This window comes from Bufo bufo, chromosome 2 (assembly GCF_905171765.1).
Source record: "Bufo bufo chromosome 2, aBufBuf1.1, whole genome shotgun sequence".
Taxonomy (NCBI): domain Eukaryota; kingdom Metazoa; phylum Chordata; class Amphibia; order Anura; family Bufonidae; genus Bufo; species Bufo bufo.
Genome location: NC_053390.1, coordinates 413,001,451 through 413,019,444, shown reverse-complemented (window position 1 = coordinate 413,019,444; position 17,994 = coordinate 413,001,451). Strand labels below are relative to the sequence as shown.

Below are 17,994 nucleotides of genomic sequence, written 5' to 3'. Positions count from 1 at the left end.
TTGCTGCTGCACGCAATGTTGATGGTGAACAGATCAAAACACTGACAGAATCCATGGATGGCAGGCTTTTGAGTGTCCTTGCAAAGAAAGGTGGCTATATTGGTCACTGATTTGTTTTTGTTTTGTTTTTGAATGTCAGAAATGTATATTTGTGAATGTTGAGATGTTATATTGGTTTCACTGGTAAAAATAAATAATTGAAATGGGTATATATTTGTTTTTTGTTAAGTTGCCTAATAATTATGCACAGTAATAGTCACCTGCACACACAGATATCCCCCTAAAATAGCTAAAACTAAAAACAAACTAAAAACTACTTCCAAAAATATTCAGCTTTGATATTAATGAGTTTTTTGGATTCATTGAGAACATGGTTGTTGTTCAATAATAAAATTAATCCTCAAAAATACAACTTGCCTAATAATTCTGCACTCCCTGTACCGTTGAACAAAAAACGCATAAATCCACAAAAAAACGCAAAAGAAACGCAACAAAACCGCAATGCAAGGAGAAGCCTATTGAATAATGCCAGATCCACTAGATCCACTCCAGAGTTAATATGGAGCCCTCTTGGGGGCTATAGGAATAAAAGCCGGATAGCCAGACAGTTCTTACAAAGCCACTGAGGAAGAAGGTAGCCTAACCTTCGAAACGCGTCTGGCGTGGAAAGATCAGAATTTGACTCTGGCAATAACCGGCAAAAACTGAACAATAACAGTACTGTCATCTGGAGAAAGCGCTTTCACGGACCAAAGGAATTCCAGATCTATTGGCCATAGTCTGGTAACCTACGGACAATACTAGGAAGCCGGTGCAATCAAACCACTGGTACGGGCAATGCGGAGGATATGAGAAATGTCCACAGCAAACAGAGGATTATACCGTGAATCCATTACGGTACAAGCAGAGACAGACCTCTGACCTGCAGCCAGACCTGTGCAACAGTCAACGCGGACTATACACAGACCTGGTGTATAGCAGTAAGGTAATCTTGCAACCTGTTCCCAAAGGTAAGCCTGCCTTTACCCACGCTACGGACTGGACATTACAACCAAGCGTGAGTACTACTCCACCGTATGACATTTAAATAGTGCTAAATACTGCCGAATATTTGGGACGGAAGTCTCCTGCTAGACAATTGCGGGCACCTGTAGCGCTGAACTCAAAGTATCTGGATCGCAACATTGGAGTAAAAAGTTACTTGTCCAGGAAAGCGGTTGCGAGGGAAATATCCTCTTGTTACTAATAATGCTGAGCCCCTGCAGATTGTGAGCAATACAAGATTTCTTGTGACTGAATATAATTTTTTATTATTTTGAACACAGTAACACAGTTCAACTTATCCTAGTGGACTTGTATGCACGTTTGTAAAGCCATTTCAACACAGATGGATCTGGATTGATTAACACTGACCTTTATTGATATTTTCTTTACATATTTTTTCTATTTTTTGCATCTCTGGACTATCAGAACTTTTCACTACTTACACTTTGTTTTGCCTTACCTTATATCACAGGGAGGAGGTTTATATTTAATTCACATAATCAGTCACTGCTTCATTTGAATATTGCAGCAGGAGCCACCACCTGTTTGCGGATTGGATGGATTTGGCTAAATGAACCTGAGCAGCCATTCCATTCAACCCACAACTATTTATCATGTACTTTCAGCAGTTATTTTAACGAAGCGATACAAATAGTATTTTAGTGTTTGGCATTTTATTGTGTATCTACAGGCCTGTATCTTATATAAGATTTTTTGATGTATGTTTATTTCATAGGCATTGGTTATAGTAACTAGGGTGTCTTTATACTCCTGACCTGGAGTTATTTTACGGATTTGCAATTATCAGTATACACTCACCTAAAGAATTATTAGGAACACCTGTTCTATTTCTCATTAATGCAATTATCTAGTCAACCAATCACATGGCAGTTGCTTCAATGCATTTAGGGATGTGGTCCTGGTCAAGACAATCTCCTGAACTCCAAACTGAATGTCAGAATGAAAGGTGATTTAAGCAATTTTGAGCGTGGCATGGTTGTTGGTGCCAGACGGGCCGGTCTGAGTATTTCACAATCTGCTCAGTTACTGGGATTTTCACGTACAACCATTTCTAGGGTTTACAAAGAATGGTGTGAAAAGGGAAAAACATCCAGTATGCGGCAGTCCTGTGGGCAAAAATGCCTTGTGGATGCTAGAGGTCAGAGGAGAATGGGCCGACTGATTCAAGCTGATAGAAGAGCAACGTTGACTGAAATAACCACTCGTTACAACCGAGGTATGCAGCAAAGCATTTGTGAAGCCACAACACGCACAACCTTGAGGCGGATGGGCTACAACAGCAGAAGACCCCACCGGGTACCACTCATCTCCACTACAAATAGGAAAAAGAGGCTACAATTTGCACGAGCTCACCAAAATTGGACTGTTGAAGACTGGAAAAATGTTGCCTGGTCTGATGAGTCTCGATTTCTGTTGAGACATTCAAATGGTAGAGTCCGAATTTGGTGTAAACAGAATGAGAACATGTATCCATCCTCTGATGCCTACTTCCAGCAGGATAATGCACCATGTCACAAAGCTCGAATCATTTCAAATTGGTTTCTTGAACATGACAATGAGTTCACTGTACTAAAATGGCCCCCACAGTCACCAGATCTCAACCCAATAGAGCATCTTTCGGATGTGGTGGAACGGGAGCTTCATGCCCTGGATGTGCATCCCTCAAATCTCCATCAACTGCAAGATGCTATCCTATCAATATGGGCCAACATTTCTAAAGAATGCTATCAGCACCTTGTTAAATCAATGCCACGTAGAATTAAGGCAGTTCTGAAGGCAAAGGGGGGCCAACACCGTATTAGTATGGTGTTCCTAATAATTCTTTAGGTGAGTGTATGTATCAATAAAAATAGTGTGAATACATTAAATTTGTGTTCCGGATATTAGAGTGCCCATCTATTCTTTTGATTATATTATGTTTATGGTATCTGATAGCTCACTATCATTGTATTATCTCATATACTGAATGTATAGCAGATTATTCTGTGTCTTATGCCATGTACCATGGATATTTATGTTCTAAAATGCTACTGTTTTATTCTGTAGTTTCACCTTTCCTGTCAGTCTACGAGCAATAAAGAGAACCTTAAAGCGGAACAGTCTCTTTTCTCTCAGAGGACAGAAGGTTTAGCTACATGTCAGATTACACACCGTGCTAACGTGTATGAGGACAGTATAAACACATTTGATCACAAGTAACCAGAAAGTGGCCAATCTCTTTATTTTTCAGCTGAGAAGCATCTACGGAATACAGATGACACAGCGAGGGGGGAAAAGACCAGACACGGATTCTTAAGGAATATCTCACAGATTTTTCATGGACGTCAAACAGATACGGGAATGTGAACAAGGGCTAAGGCTGCTTTCACACAGTCATTGTTTGATCAGTGATTTTGAGCCAAAACCAGAAGCAGAGTTAATACAGACGTAAGGCATAGTGGAAAGAGGTGCTCCTGTTCTGGACAGCCGCTGGTTTTGGCTCACAATTACTGATGGAAAGAATTGACTCTGTGAATGTGGCCTGTAATAAGCCGTGCCTACTGTAGCTTTATACAAGCCTGGAATTGTTCTGCTGTTTGCGGCAGCATTTGCTTGCTCGGGCTGCAGTACCGCCCCGTGGCCACCAGAGGCAGCAGCGTCCACACACGCCCTCCTCCTCCATGATTTCTCCTCCTCGCTCTTGTGAGTAATGGAGGCTGCTGTGCCCGCACACAGGAACTAGAAAGTTGCTGCCGTTACCAGACGGATCTCTAGCGGGCGTCACGTGGGCACGGCCGAGCGGAGGGCATTATTGTCTCTGGGAGGTAATACTGTATGGGCAGCATGTTCCAGGAGAACTTCCCCGGCAGGACGCTCCCATTGTGTGGCTCCCGTGCACACTGGCAGTGCCCGCGGTCCAGCCCAACATGCCGCGCTTGGCCCCCATTGAGGTTGTAAGCCATGAGAGTCCGGGCGACATGTTCCCCTCCTCCCCCCTCCTCAGCTAGTCGGGCGGGAAAGCGCCGCCGAGCAGAGGGGGAGGAGAATGTGAAGGCTCTTCTCACACATGTCCGCGGCCATGGAGGAGAAAGCCATAGCCGTGTCCATGAGGAGAGCCCGTCCCCGCCCAGACAGACGCGGCTCCGGCCGTTACTGCGCTCTCCCTCCAGCCCGGCAATGTCAGAGGAGGAGACATCGCCATGTTGTCCTCATGGCTTCCTTCTCTGGTGACAGCTGCAGTGCCCGCCTTCCACCCTCCATTTTGCCCCGTCGTTCAGTGTATGACTGTATCCCTGGCATGGCGATGTTCCCCGGGCATTTTGGCTGCTGCTTCCCTCCCCCTCAGCGCCTTTGTCTGCTGTGCCCTCGTGTTAGAGGGGTCGTCTCCCCCCATGTGCCCACCTTAGTGATATGTACATGTGCCCCGGGATGGTGGCTGAGGGCGGTCAGCAGTACATGACAAGATCTGGGAGATGCCCCATCACCAGATACATACTTATATAATGCCCACTGTATATGTGGCCTTCACCTTGCCAGAGGAAATGCAATGCCACACTAAGGGTTGGCATCACTACAATTATTGCCAGCTCATGCAGAGATCGGTGAAGTGACCTGCTGTACCTTCTTATAGTATGGCAAAGTACCCAATTAAAAATGGAGGTTTAGTGCATTTTCTGTAGGAAATTGTATAAATGATGGGTTATGATGTCATCATTGCGTTGTGAGGGGAAACGTGTCCTAAACACAGCACCGCCGCCTGTGTCAGGTGTGACTAGAGCACTATGTTTTTAGGCTCCATTCACACGTCCGCAAATGGGTCCGCATCCGTTCCGCAATTTTGCTGAATGGGTGCGGACCCATTCATTTTCTATGGGGACGGAATGGATGCGGCCCCGATCTTCCGATCTGCAGCAAAAGATAGAACTTGTCCTATTCTTGTCCACAGCTGCTTTTCTATAGGGGGTGCTGGCCGGGTGTGTTGCGGATCCGCAGCACACCACGGACGTATGGAAAAGGTGAAATTGCCCTCCTGCAGGTGTACCCAGCGTGAGATTCAGTGACTTGATGTTCTCGCGGGGTGACAAGGTGGTCTGACTGTCCTCAGAACCTGTCACAATGATATGGGGAGGAACAGATAGAATGGGGGGCGTTTACTAAGTATGCCACGTTTAAAAAAAAAGAAGTCGCAAGACCCCTTTTTATGACTTGACACCCGTGCAACAATATTTTCAGTAAAAAAAAATAAAAAATTATAATAATTTAAAGAGGACCTTTCACCAGAGGAAAGCCTCTAAACTGACTATACAGAAGTGTAGAGCGGCGCCCAGGGATCCCCCTGCACTTACTGTTATCCCCGGGCGCCGCTCCGTTCTCCGGTTATAGCCTCCGGTATGTAAGTAGTTAGGCTCCACCCAGTTGAGCCTGCCGCGGTCTCCTCCTATGCTGTAGCGCTGGCCAATCGCAGCGCTCAGCTCAGCCTGGCTATGAGCTGAGCGCTGCCATTGGCCAGCGCTACAGCATAGGAGAAGAAGACGCCGGCAGGATCAACTGGGTGGAGCCTAACTACTTACATACCGGAGGCTATAACCGGAGAACGGAGCGGCGCCCTGGGATACCAGTAAGTGCAGGGGGATCCCTGGGCGCCGCTCTACACTTCTGTATAGTTAGTTTAGAGGCTTTCCTCTGCTGAAAGGTCCTCTTTAACTTAACACCATATTTTGACCTCCATAAAACTTTTTTATGGCTACGTCTAGGGAGCTGAATGTTTGTGTGTATAAGCCCTAATGAATAGGAAATTCAGTATTTCCAGTGCAGTACTGCCACCTGCAGCCCTGTATTGGAATAATCCAGTAATAGGCTTGGAAGCCTTGTACAGGCTCAGGGCTCATTCACACGACCGTGGTTTTGGGCCGCCTCCGAGCTGCATTGTTTGAGGTTCATGTGCGGACCCATTCACTTCAATGGGGCCGCAAAAGATGCGGACAGCACTCCGTGTGCTGTCCCCATCCGTTGCTCCGTTCCGTGGTCCGTTTTGCCGACAAGAATAGGCATTTCTATAATGGGCCTCCTGTTCCGTTCCGCAAATTGCAGAAGGCATCTGTGTTTTGCAAAACACGGCACGGTCGTGTGAATGAGCCCTTAGGCCTATTACTACTAAGGAACGCCTTCTCTGATCTCATGTGGAAAAAACAACAACATAGAATCTTCTTAAAAATTCTGCATGGTTTTTGATGCAGTTTTTGAGCCTACCCGTTTCAATGGGAACTTAAAATGTGAATTCATCAAGGAATCCACACCAAGAATGAACATGTCACTTCTTTTCTCCACACGGGATTTCAAAACCGCAACGGGGAAAAAAATATGCAGTGTAAATTACCATTTTGCTTTCCTATTGAAATCAATGAGAGGATTTTGGGTGTCTAAGCTACACCAAAAAAGCTCTGTGTGAACTCACCCTTACGTGAGCTGTTTTTGGCTGCAGTGGCAGAAAACAACCACCCGTAGTTTAATAACGAATTGCTATGGTGCAACACAATCATACAGGTGCCACCATTGTGGTGTGGAATGAGAAAACGTCCATTGTGAAATACCGGCGTACGTAATAGTGAGGAAAGTCTGTCTATAGAGTTGTTACCTTTTTGTCAATGCAGAATACATTAACGGGGTTGGCCATTAAAGTCAGATAGGTACACGTCCCTATCTCTAAAACTGGCCCATGAAAGACAGCGCATTGCGCACGTGTGGCGTGCTATCCATTCATTTCTGTGGAAGTTCAGAAAAAAACCGAGAGTGCACCACATTTCCATTCACTTCTATGGGACTGCCGGAAGTAGCCAAGACGGCTCTGTTCAGAACTCCCATAGAAATGAATGGAGGGTGGCAGCTCACTTCAGGTGCCCCAGAGGTGGGACCCACACCTATCTGACATTGGTGGAATATCCTAGCAATATGCCACCAATGTCTCAGATGAGGCAACCCCTTTAAAATGAAGTGTGCAGCTGGTGTTCTAGACTGCCCTAGGAGTAGGAGTATATGTGTACCTCCACAGGCAACACCTATGAAGTGAGAGAGGCCCTATGAGCGTGCGCAGACCTCCTCCCTTCCAACTGCAGCTCCTCTCCGCACTCTTGCCACTATGTGGCTTTTGAGTGAAACTTCCCCCTTGAGTTTGATTTATTATGTTTGGGGATTATAGTATGATCCTTTCATATCCCTTTGGAGCCTCTGTCACAGAAATTGTCAAAAATAGAGAACAGTCTTGCATGCAGGACTTTCTTCTCAGCTAAAATTTTTGTCTTCAGAATAGAAACCCTAATATATTCCATTACAGTCATTAGGATCTTCTAGATTCCGTTCTTGTCCAGTGGCTCAGTGGTTAGCACTGGTGCCTTGCAGCGCTGGGGTCCTAGGTAGGGATGAGCGAACCCGAACTGTATAGTTCGGGTTCGTACCGAATTTTGGGGTGACCCAGCCTCTATTTAAACTGGAGTCACGTAGCGCCGCACGTCACTCTGCTCTGATCAGTGTAGGGATAGGATGCAGCTGCTGCTGTTAGGGCGAGATTAGGCAGTGATTTACTTACTGAAGTGATCGATATACAGCTGTGTATCACACAACCTCTGCTATTCAATTGCTCACTGTTTTAAGGCTGCCCAGAGCGTTTTTCAGTCACTTTTTTCTGTGGTGATCGGCGGCCATTTTGTGTCTTGTGGTGCGCCAGCACAAGCTGCCACCAAGTCCATTTTTAACCATCAATAGTGTGTTTCTTTTTTTGCTATATCCTACATCAGGGGCTTGGCTGTGCTTGCTATTTTATTGAGGGGTAAAATACAATTGCCAAAATAGCAGTACCCTAAATCTGGTGTTTCAGCTGTGGCTAGCCAATTGTAATACTGTCTGCTGTCTGCCGAAGCACAGTTTTTGTTCTGGGTTGAATACAATTCCAAACTTAGTAATTCCCTAAATAATTGTTTTCTGCTGTATCAGGCCAAGTTTAAATCTATCCATAAAAGGGTATATTAGATTGAAGGTGCTGATAGGGTCATTCTCAATAACTTCACACGCTACCGTGCATTTCCAAGTCTAATTCTGTCCGTAAACGTATACCTGTCATCCAGGGCCTAAATACTAGGCCTACAATTTATATTCTGCTAAATCTGTGTTTATTGCTGAGGCTGTATTAGTGTAAAACGGTACCTAAATAGATAGCCAGATAGTGTTAGGTGCCTGTAAAAAAAGGCCTGAATTTGAATTCAATACATTGGGCCAAATAATTTTTTTCTTATTGTGGTGAACGGTAACAATGAGGAAAACATCTAGTAAGGGACGCGGACATGGTCGTGGTGGTGTTAGTGGACCCTCTGGTGCTGGGAGAGGATGTGGCCGTTCTGCCACAGCCACACGTCCTAGTGAACCAACTACCTCAGATCCCAGTAGCCACCAGAATTTACAGCGATATTTGGTGGGGCCCAATGCCGTTCTAAGGATGGTAAGGCCTGAGCAGGTACAGGCATTAGTCAATTGGGTGGCCGACAGTGGATCCAGCACGTTCACATTATCTCCCACCCAGTCTTCTGCAGAAAGTGCACAGATGGCGCATGAAAACCAAGCCCATCAGTCTGTCACATCACCCCCATGCATATCAGGGAAACTGTCTGAGCCTCAAGTTATGCAGCAGTCTCTTATGCTGTTTGAAGACTCTGCTGGCAGGGTTTCCCAAGGCATCCACCTAGCCCTTCCCCAGCGGTGGAAGACATAGAATGCACTGACGCACAACCACTTATGTTTCCTGATGATGAGGACATGGGAATACCACCTCAGCACGTCTCTGATGATGACGAAACACAGGTGCCAACTGCTGCGTCTTTCTGCAGTGTGCAGACTGAACAGGAGGTCAGGGAGGAAGACTGGGTGGAAGACGATGCAGGGGACGATGAGGTCCTAGACCCCACATGGAATGAAGGTCGTGCCACTGACTTTCAGAATTCGGAGGAAGAGGCAGTGGTGAGACAGAGCCAACAGCGTAGCAAAAGAGGGAGCAGTGGGCAAAAGCAGAACACCCGCCGCCAAGAGAGTCCGTCTGCTACTGTCCACCGCCATCTGGGACCGAGCACCCCAAAGGCAGCTTCAAGGAATTCCCTGGCGTGGCAGTTCTTCAAACAATGTGCTGACGACAAGACCCGAGTGGTTTGCACGCTGTGCCATCAGAGCCTGAAGCGAGGCATTAACGTTCTGAACCTTAGCACAACCTGCATGCAAAGCATGAACTGCAGTGGAGTAAACACCTTAAAAACAAGGAACTCACTCAGGCTCCCCCTGCTACCTCTTCTGCTGCTGCCGCCTCGGCCTCTTCCTCCGCCTCTGGAGGAACGTTGGCACCTGCCGCCCAGCAAACAGAGGATGTACCACCAACACCACCACCTCCGTCACCAAGCATCTCAACCATGTCACACGGCAGCGTTCAGCTCTCCATCTCACAAACATTTGAGAGAAAGCGTAAATTCCCACCTAGCCACCCTCGATCTTTGGCCCTGAATGCCAGCATTTCTAAACTACTGGCCTATGAAATGCTGTCATTCAGGCTGGTGGACACAGACAGCTTCAAACAGCTCATGTCGCTTGCTGTCCCACAGTATGTTGTTCCAAGAGAGCCGTGCCTTCCCTGCACAACCAAGTATCCGATAAAATCAAGTGTGCACTGCGCAACGCCATCTGTGGCAAGGTCCACCTAACCACAGATACGTGGACCAGTAAGCACAGCCAGGGACGCTATATCTCCCTAACTGCACACTGGGTAAATGTAGTGGCGGCTGGGCCCCAGGCAAAGAGCTGTTTGGTGCACGTCCTTCCGCCGCCAAGGATCGCAGGGCAACATTCTTTGCCTCCTGTTGCTGCCTCCTCCTCCTCTTCTTCCACCTGCTCATCCAGTCAGCCACACACCTTCACCACCAACTTTAGCACAGCCCGGGGTAAACGTCAGCAGGCCATTCTGAAACTCATATGTTTGGGGGACAGGCCCCACACCGCACAGGAGTTGTGGCGGGGTATAGAACAACAGACTGACGAGTGGTTGCTGCCGGTGAGCCTCAAGCCCGGCCTGGTGGTGTGCGATAATGGGCGAAATCTCGTTGCAGCTCTGGGACTAGCCGGTTTGACGCACATCCCTTGCCTGGCGCATGTGCGGAATTTGGTGGTGCAGAATTTCATTCACAACTACCCCGACACATCACATCCTGCCGCTGCTCGCCTGTCTGCGCTACAGCGTAACTTCGGCCTTTCCGCTCACCGCCTCATATGCGACGTGCCCACCAGGTGGAACTCCACCTTGCACATGCTGGACGGACTGTGCGAGCAGCAGCAGGCCATAGTGGAGTTTCAGCTGCAGCACGCACGGGTCAGTCGCACTGCGGAACAGCACCACTTCACCACCAATGACTGGGCCTCCATGCGAGACCTGTGTGCCCTGTTGCGCTGTTTCGAGTACTCCACCAACATGGCCAGTGGCGATGACGCCGTTATCAGCGTTACAATACCACTTCTATGTCTCCTTGAGAAAACACTTAGGGCGATGATGGAAGAGGAGGTGGCCCAGGAGGAAGAGGGGTCATTTTTAGCACTTTCAGGCCAGTCTCTTCGAAGTGACTCAGAGGGAGTTTTTTTGCAACAGCAGAGGCCAGGTACAAATGTGGCCAGACAGGGCCCACTACTGGAGGAGGAGGATGAGGATGAAGCATGTTCACAGCGGGGTGGCACCCAACGCAGCTCGGGCCCATCACTGGTGCGTGGCTGGGGGGAAACGCAGGACGATGACGATACGCCTCCCACAGAGGACAGCTTGTCCTTACCTCTGGGCAGCCTGGCACACATGAGCGACTACATGCTGCAGTGCCTGCGCAACGACAGCAGAGTTGCCCACATTTTAACGTGTGCGGACTACTGGGTTGCCACCCTGCTGGATCCCCGGTACAAAGACAATGTGCCCACCTTACTTCCTGCACTGGAGCGTGATAGGAAGATGCGCGAGTACAAGCGCACGTTAGTAGACGCGCTACTGAGAGCATTCCCAAATGTCACAGGGGAACAAGTGGAAGCCCAAGGCGAAGGCAGAGGAGGAGCAAGAGGTCGCCAACGCAGCTGTGTCACGGCCAGCTCCTCTGAGGGCAGGGTTAGCATGGCAGAGATGTGGAAAAGTTTTGTCACCACGCCACAGCTAACTGCACCACCATCTGATACGGAACGTGTTAGCAGGAGGCAACATTTCACTAACATGGTGGAACAGTACGTGTGCACACCGCTCCACGTACTGACTGATTGTTCGGCCCCATTCAACTTCTGGGTCTACAAATTGTCCACGTGGCCAGAGCTAGCCTTTTATGCCTTGGAGGTGCTGGCCTGCCCGGCGGCCAGCGTTTTGTCTGAACGTGTATTCAGCACGGCAGGGGGCGTCATTACAGACAAACGCAGCCGCCTGTCTACAGCCAATGTGGACAAGCTGACGTTCATAAAAATGAACCAAGCATGGATCCCACAGGACCTGTCCATCCCTTGTGCAGATTAGACATTTATAACTACCTCCCCTTAACCATATATTATTGTACTCCAGGGCACTTCCTCATTCAATCCTTTTTTTTTATTTTCATTTTACCATTATATTGCGGGGCAACCCAAAGTTGAATGAACCTCTCCTCTGTCTGGGTGCCGGGGCCTAAAAATATCTGACAGTGGCCTGTTCCAGTGGTGGGTGACTTGAAGCCTGATTCTCTGCTATGACATGAAGCCTGATTCTCTGCTATGGGACCTCTCTCCTCTGTCTGGGTGCCGGGGCCTAAAAATATCTGACAGTGGCCTGTTCCAGTGGTGGGTGACGTGAAGCCTGATTCTCTGCTATGCCATGAAGCCTGATTCTCTGCTATGACTTGAAGCCTGATTCTCTGCTATGACTTGAAGCCTGATTCTCTGCTATGACTTGAAGCCTGATTCTCTGCTATGGGACCTCTCTCCTCTGTCTGGGTGCCGGGGCCTAAATATCTGACAATGGCCTGTTCCAGTGGTGGGTGACGTGAAGCCTGATTCTCTGCCATGAGACCTCTCTCCAATTGATATTAGTTAATTTTATTTTTATTTTAATTCATTTCCTTATCCACATTTGTTTGCAGGGGATTTACCTACATTTTGCAGCCCTCTAGCCCTTTCCTGGGCTATTTTACAGCCTTTTTAGTGCCGAAAAGTTCGGGTCCCCATTGACTTCAATGGGGTTCGGGTCGAGTTCGGATCCCGAACCCGAACATTTCCGGGAAGTTCGGCCGAACTTCTCGAACCCGAATATCCAGGTGTTCGCTCAACTCTAGTCCTAGGTTGAAATCCGACCAAGGACAACATCTGCTTGGAGTTAGTATGTTCTCCCTGTGTTTGCCTGGGTTTCCTCCGGGTACTCTGGTTTCCTCCCACACTCCAAAGACATACTACTGATAGGGACCTTAGATTGTGAGCCTTATTGGGGACAGTTGGATGCCAATGTCTGTAAAGTGCTGTGGAACATAGTAGTGCTATATAAGTGCATAAAATAAATACATTTACCGTTATTTCAGTTCTTCTGCTCCTATAATGGAGAATAAGCACTGATTTCAAAGCAGCATAGGATGTATTTTACCTATAACCTGAGTTTAAAGGCTATGTGAACCTTTGGAGGCAATTGTTGTTGTTTTTTATGATTGCATGTTACTCATCTAATAAACCTTATCTGTAAACTACTGAGAGGTGATAAACATTTATTTATCCCACGTTCTTATCAGTAAGATAAGAACTGAGCTATAATGAGTGTTTATAATGTCAGAGATAAGGAGTCCGTCAGCTCCTGGTCTGACGGAAAAGACAGAAAATCCACAGGCTGCTACTAGAACATCTCAGCTATGTACAGAAAAAAGGATGCCATATTTTTAATAAAGACCGATTAAAACAAATATTATAAGCTCAAAATGAGTACAATGCAATAATAAAAAACAAAATAGCCCCCAAAGGTGTGCATAGCCTTTAAATGCTGTCATTGAGCGTCGTTGAGAAAGTCAGTATTGAGGTAGTTCCCTAGGAACAGTTCCATACCCATGGATAATTCACTCTCGTATAGAAAATTCTATATTGAGTCTCCCTGAGGTTATTATTTAAAACAATCTGAACGCCCCATAGATGATTATATGATTCTTATTGACTCTTAAGTAGGTTATTATATGCGATGTACTTCCCACAGATTCTTATATGGTTACTATTCACTTAGGACAAGCTGAACTTTAGGTTCTTGTATAAGGAAGACTTTATCACATGGCATGGGAAGCAGCGTTCCTGTCATTAGCTCTGCCGCATACAGTGACAGCAGCTCAAGGCACCCGTGTGGTATGTGTGGCTACAGTGTGACCTGGAAGAGGCGGGCCTCACAACATCCGGGTCACGGTGTGAAGTTGTGCTCAGCTGGCGGTATGTAACCTGTGCAGGGGTGTGAGATTCCAGCCATGGCATAGCCCACTCCTGGGGATCAGGTTACATGAGGTCTGTGCTGCTATTGGGAGACAAACATGTGGCCCTATGGTCAGACTGGCAGCATGGAGTACACTGGGGAAAAGATAATAAGCATACTAGTGATACAGACAGAAACGCGTGATGTGATTTCTGTCCATTCATTAGAACACATGCAGGCGCATCCTATGACATAGTTCAGTCTGCTCATCAGATGCTTTTCTAGTAGTTGACTTGTTTCCCATTTCATGCAGTTTTATATACTGTATGTATCTATAATTGTCCCAGTATAGTGAGAACTGCTTCCCCCTGGAGAGCACCGACTGCCGGCTCGGGGGGACAGCGCTCACCCCTTGCAGTGTAGAGGTTTTGGGAGGACAGGACAGAATATAGTGATACATAGGAGGGCAGCAGGATGCCTCTGCATGTAGGAGAAAGTTAGGAGCATCCTCACTACTGCGCTGAGTGCTGAACACTGATTTGGGACAACTTCAGAGCTAGTATTTTTTTTTTGTAAAAAAGCTCAAAATCCCCATATAAAGTATATTGCAAAAATAATCATCACTTCCCCTACACATTTAAAGCAATGTGCAGTTACCGTACTCTTTAGCACAATCCAAACTGCAGGGACCTTGAGTATAGGTAGCATGTCCATTTATGAAAATGAATGCCTGCATTACAAATACTTCTGGTAATCTGGTAGCTACAAAGTATTGCTCCACTCTGTCTAATCCTGCTTTTTTTCAGAGGCAGGACCACTTTTCTCCAACGGCTGTCTGCTATTGCACCTCATTCCCATTCCGTGTCATTCTTTTGGCTTACTCTGTTTGTGTTTAGTCGAAGAAAAGTTAATTTACAACAAAAAAAAAATTGTATTGGATCTGAATTTACTTAATGCTTGTCAGGTATCCCGATATGTGTTGAATAATAGATACTCTCTTATTTTTGTCTCCCTTTTAGGCCACTTCTTACTCGTTCTTCGCTCTCTCAGTTGTGGTGATAACCTCTTAAATTGACATAAGCATACCACCCCAGCAATCGGGATGGACTCTGATCCAGTGACAGAACCTCAGCCTGATGAAGAGAAGAAGTTGCCAGCTGCCGTTCGGGCAAGGATAGAGCGAAACAGACAAAGGGCTTTGATGTTAAGACAAGCCAGACTAGCCAGCAGACCGTACCCTACTGGTGAAGGTGAAAATAATGTGAATATTCATTTCCACTTATTTTTTATCTTGTGTTTCAGTACTAGTATAGGGGTTATACGTTGTTCATTTTTTTTCTTAGGCTGGAGCTCTACTGCTACATATCACATGTGTTTAGATTTTCCCAATAAAACACTTCTATACCTACACAGGTTAAGTGGCTTATCACTCGGGGTCTCTCCCCTTTTGAGAATGCAGCCGTGGTGCATATGTGAATACCACTTCTGTGGCACTGGTTATAGGGTTAAGCACTGCAGTCCTGAAGAAGTGAATGGAGCAATGGTCGCCGGTGCTCTCCACTCCTCTATTCTAATAAGGAATTCTGGGACCGCAGTGTTCGTGATTCATACCAGATGAATGACCATCCATGTAACTGCAGGGACATAGTTAAAGCTTTGCCTTTTCTAATCCAGCACTGCCGCTCTGTCTTCTCCTCTGGTCTGCAGAAATGATGTGTTGTTTTGGCTGCAGAGGTAATATTCTGTGTACCACTGCAGCAAGTCATTGGCCTTAGAGGTGTACGGCATTGCACTGCTGAGGCCAATGATTGGATTCAGGGGTCACGTGCAGTATATGGGACATCACCACTGCAGCCATAACAATACTTCACTGATGCAGCCCAGTGGAAAGGGACCAAACGGCAGCGCTGGATCGAAGTGAGCTTAAGAGGGTTAGTTTTTAGGGGAAGCAGCAAGCACCTGGCAGCTATGGTGCTCACTCCACTCCGGTTAAAGTGTACAGTAAAATATGAAAAGGACTTAAAGTATTTTTGGGTCAGTGGCATTTTTATCAAGGCACAACATGCTCTTGATGATTTTATTTATTTTTTCTTATATTTTTCTCCTTAGGCTTAGAGAATATCAAAATCGCCTGTACACAATGTCACAAAAAATGCATGGCATTTTTTATATTAATTTTAAAATGCTGAAAAGTATCTACTCCCTTGCCACTTTTTCTCCACTGCAGTCACTCTTAACATGTATGTTAGCATATCAGCACTTTTATTCTCCTCCACCCCAAACTAACATACTCTGAGATAGAGAGACGTACTGTCAGTACACTCCTTAGTCCCCTTCCTGTCTCCATAGACTTCTATGGATAGCATGAAATGTGAGCCTTTAGTGAGCAGATATTCTTTCCATCTTGGAGAATGTTAAGTCCCTTTCTCATCCGTGTCATTGAGGGACATGGACACAATTCTAACATTTTTAGCTCTATACACTACCACAATGGATTTGAAATTAAACAAAGAAGATGTGCTTTAACTGCAGACTGTCAGCTTCAATTTGAGGGTATTTACATCCAAATCAGGTGAATGGTGTAGGAATGACAACAGTTTGTATATGTGCCTCCCACTTGTTAAGGGACCAAAAGTAATGGGACATAATAATAATCATAATTCAATCTTTCACTTTTTAATACTTGGTTGCAAATCCTTGGTTGCAGTCAATTATAGCCTGAAGTCTGGAACGCATAGACATCACCAGACGCTGGGTTTCATCCCTGGTGATGCTCTGCCAGGCCTCTACTGCAACTGTCTTCAGTTCCTGCTTGTTCTTGGGGCATTTTCCCTTCAGTTTTGTCTTCAGCAAGTGAAATGCATGCTCAATCGGATTCAGGTCAGGTGATTGACTTGGCCATTGCATAACATTCCACTTCTTTCCCTTAAAAAACTCTTTAGTTGCTTTTGCAGTATGCCTTGGGTCATTGTCCATCTGCACTGTGAAGCGCCGTCCAATGAGTTCTGAAGCATTTGGCTGAATATGAGCAGATAATATTGCCCGAAACACTTCAGAATTCATCCTGCTGCTTTGGTCAGCAGTCACATCATCAATAAATACAAGAGAACCAGTTCCATTGGCAGCCATACATGCCCACGCCATGACACTACCACCACCATGCTTCACTAATGAGGTGGTATGCTTAGGATCATGAGCAGTTCCTTTCCTTCTCCATACTCTTCTCTTCCCATCACTCTGGTACAAGTTGATCTTGGTCTCATCTGTCCATAGGATGTTGTTCCAGAACTGTGAAGGCTTTTTTAGATGTCTTTTGGCAAACTCTAATCTGGCCTTCCAGTTTTTGAGGCTCACCAATGGTTTACATCTTGTGGTGAACCCTCTGTATTCACTCTGGTGATGTCTTCTCTTGATTATTGACTTTGACACACATACACCTACCTCCTGGAGAGTGTCCTTGATCTGGCCAACTGTTGTGAAGGGTGTTTTCTTCACCAGGAAAATAATTCTTCGGTCATCCACCACAGTTGTTTTCCGTGGTCTTCCGGGTCTTTTGGTGTTGCTGAGCTCACCGATGCGTTCCTTATTTTTAAGAATGTTTCAAACAGTTGTTTTGTCCACGCCTAATGTTTTTGCTATCTCTGATGGGTTTGTTGTGTTTTTTCAGCCTAATGATGGCTTGCTTCACTGATAGTGACAGCTCTTTGGATCTCATCTTCAGAGTTGACAGCAACAGATTCCAAATGCAAATAGCACACTTGAAATGAACTCTGGACCTTTTAGCTGCTCATTGTAATTGGGATAATGAGGGAATAACACACCCCTGGCCATGGAACAGCCGAGAAGCCAATTGTCCCATTACTTTTGGTCCCTTAACAAGTAGGAGGCACATATACAAACTGTTGTCATTCTTACACCGTTCACCTGATTTGGATGTAAATACCCTCAAATTAAAGCGGACAGTCTGCAGTTAAAGCACATCTTGTTGGTTTCATTTCAAATCCATTGTGGTGGTGTATAGAGCCAAAAATGTTAGAATTGCGTCTGTCCCAATATTTATGGACCTGACTGTAGCTGCTGCCTCTACGAGATGGACACTATGGCCTCGTGCACATAACTATATGTATTTTGTAGTCCGCGGATCCGGAAAAAAAAAAAGACGGATACCAGCTGTGCACATGTTGCGTTTGTCTACAAAACGGAGAAAGATAGGACACATTCTATAATTTGCGGAATGGTTGCACAGAAGCAAACAGCACATGGATGACATCTGTATCATACGAAATGAATGGGTCCGCCTGTGATTTGCAAAAAATACAAATCAGACGCAGACCCAAAATACGATCGTGTTCATGAGGCCTAAGGCTACTTTCACACTTGCGTTCAGAACGGATCCGTCTGCATTATAGCTTAGAAAAAATTCTAAGTGTGAAAGTAGTTCAGACGGATCCGTCCAGACTTTACATTGAAAGTCAATGGGGACGGATCCATTTGAAAATTTA

General features: G+C 46.1%; 1 protein-coding gene across 2 annotated transcripts in view; it reads left to right on the top strand.

Moving 5' to 3' along the window:
- The first annotated feature begins 14,557 nt into the window (after window positions 1-14,557).
- The window catches only part of XPA (XPA, DNA damage recognition and repair factor), a 46,777-nt gene continuing 43,340 nt past the window's right edge, over window positions 14,558-17,994 (top strand). The window contains exon 1 of one of the 2 annotated variants that reach the window (XM_040417289.1): window positions 14,558-14,742. In XM_040417289.1, coding sequence (XP_040273223.1) covers window positions 14,595-14,742 — 148 coding nt within the window. In that variant the 5' untranslated portion in view covers window positions 14,558-14,594. Of the gene's footprint in view, window positions 14,754-17,994 lie in introns of both variants that reach the window. The other variant, XM_040417290.1, reaches the window with a different exon arrangement.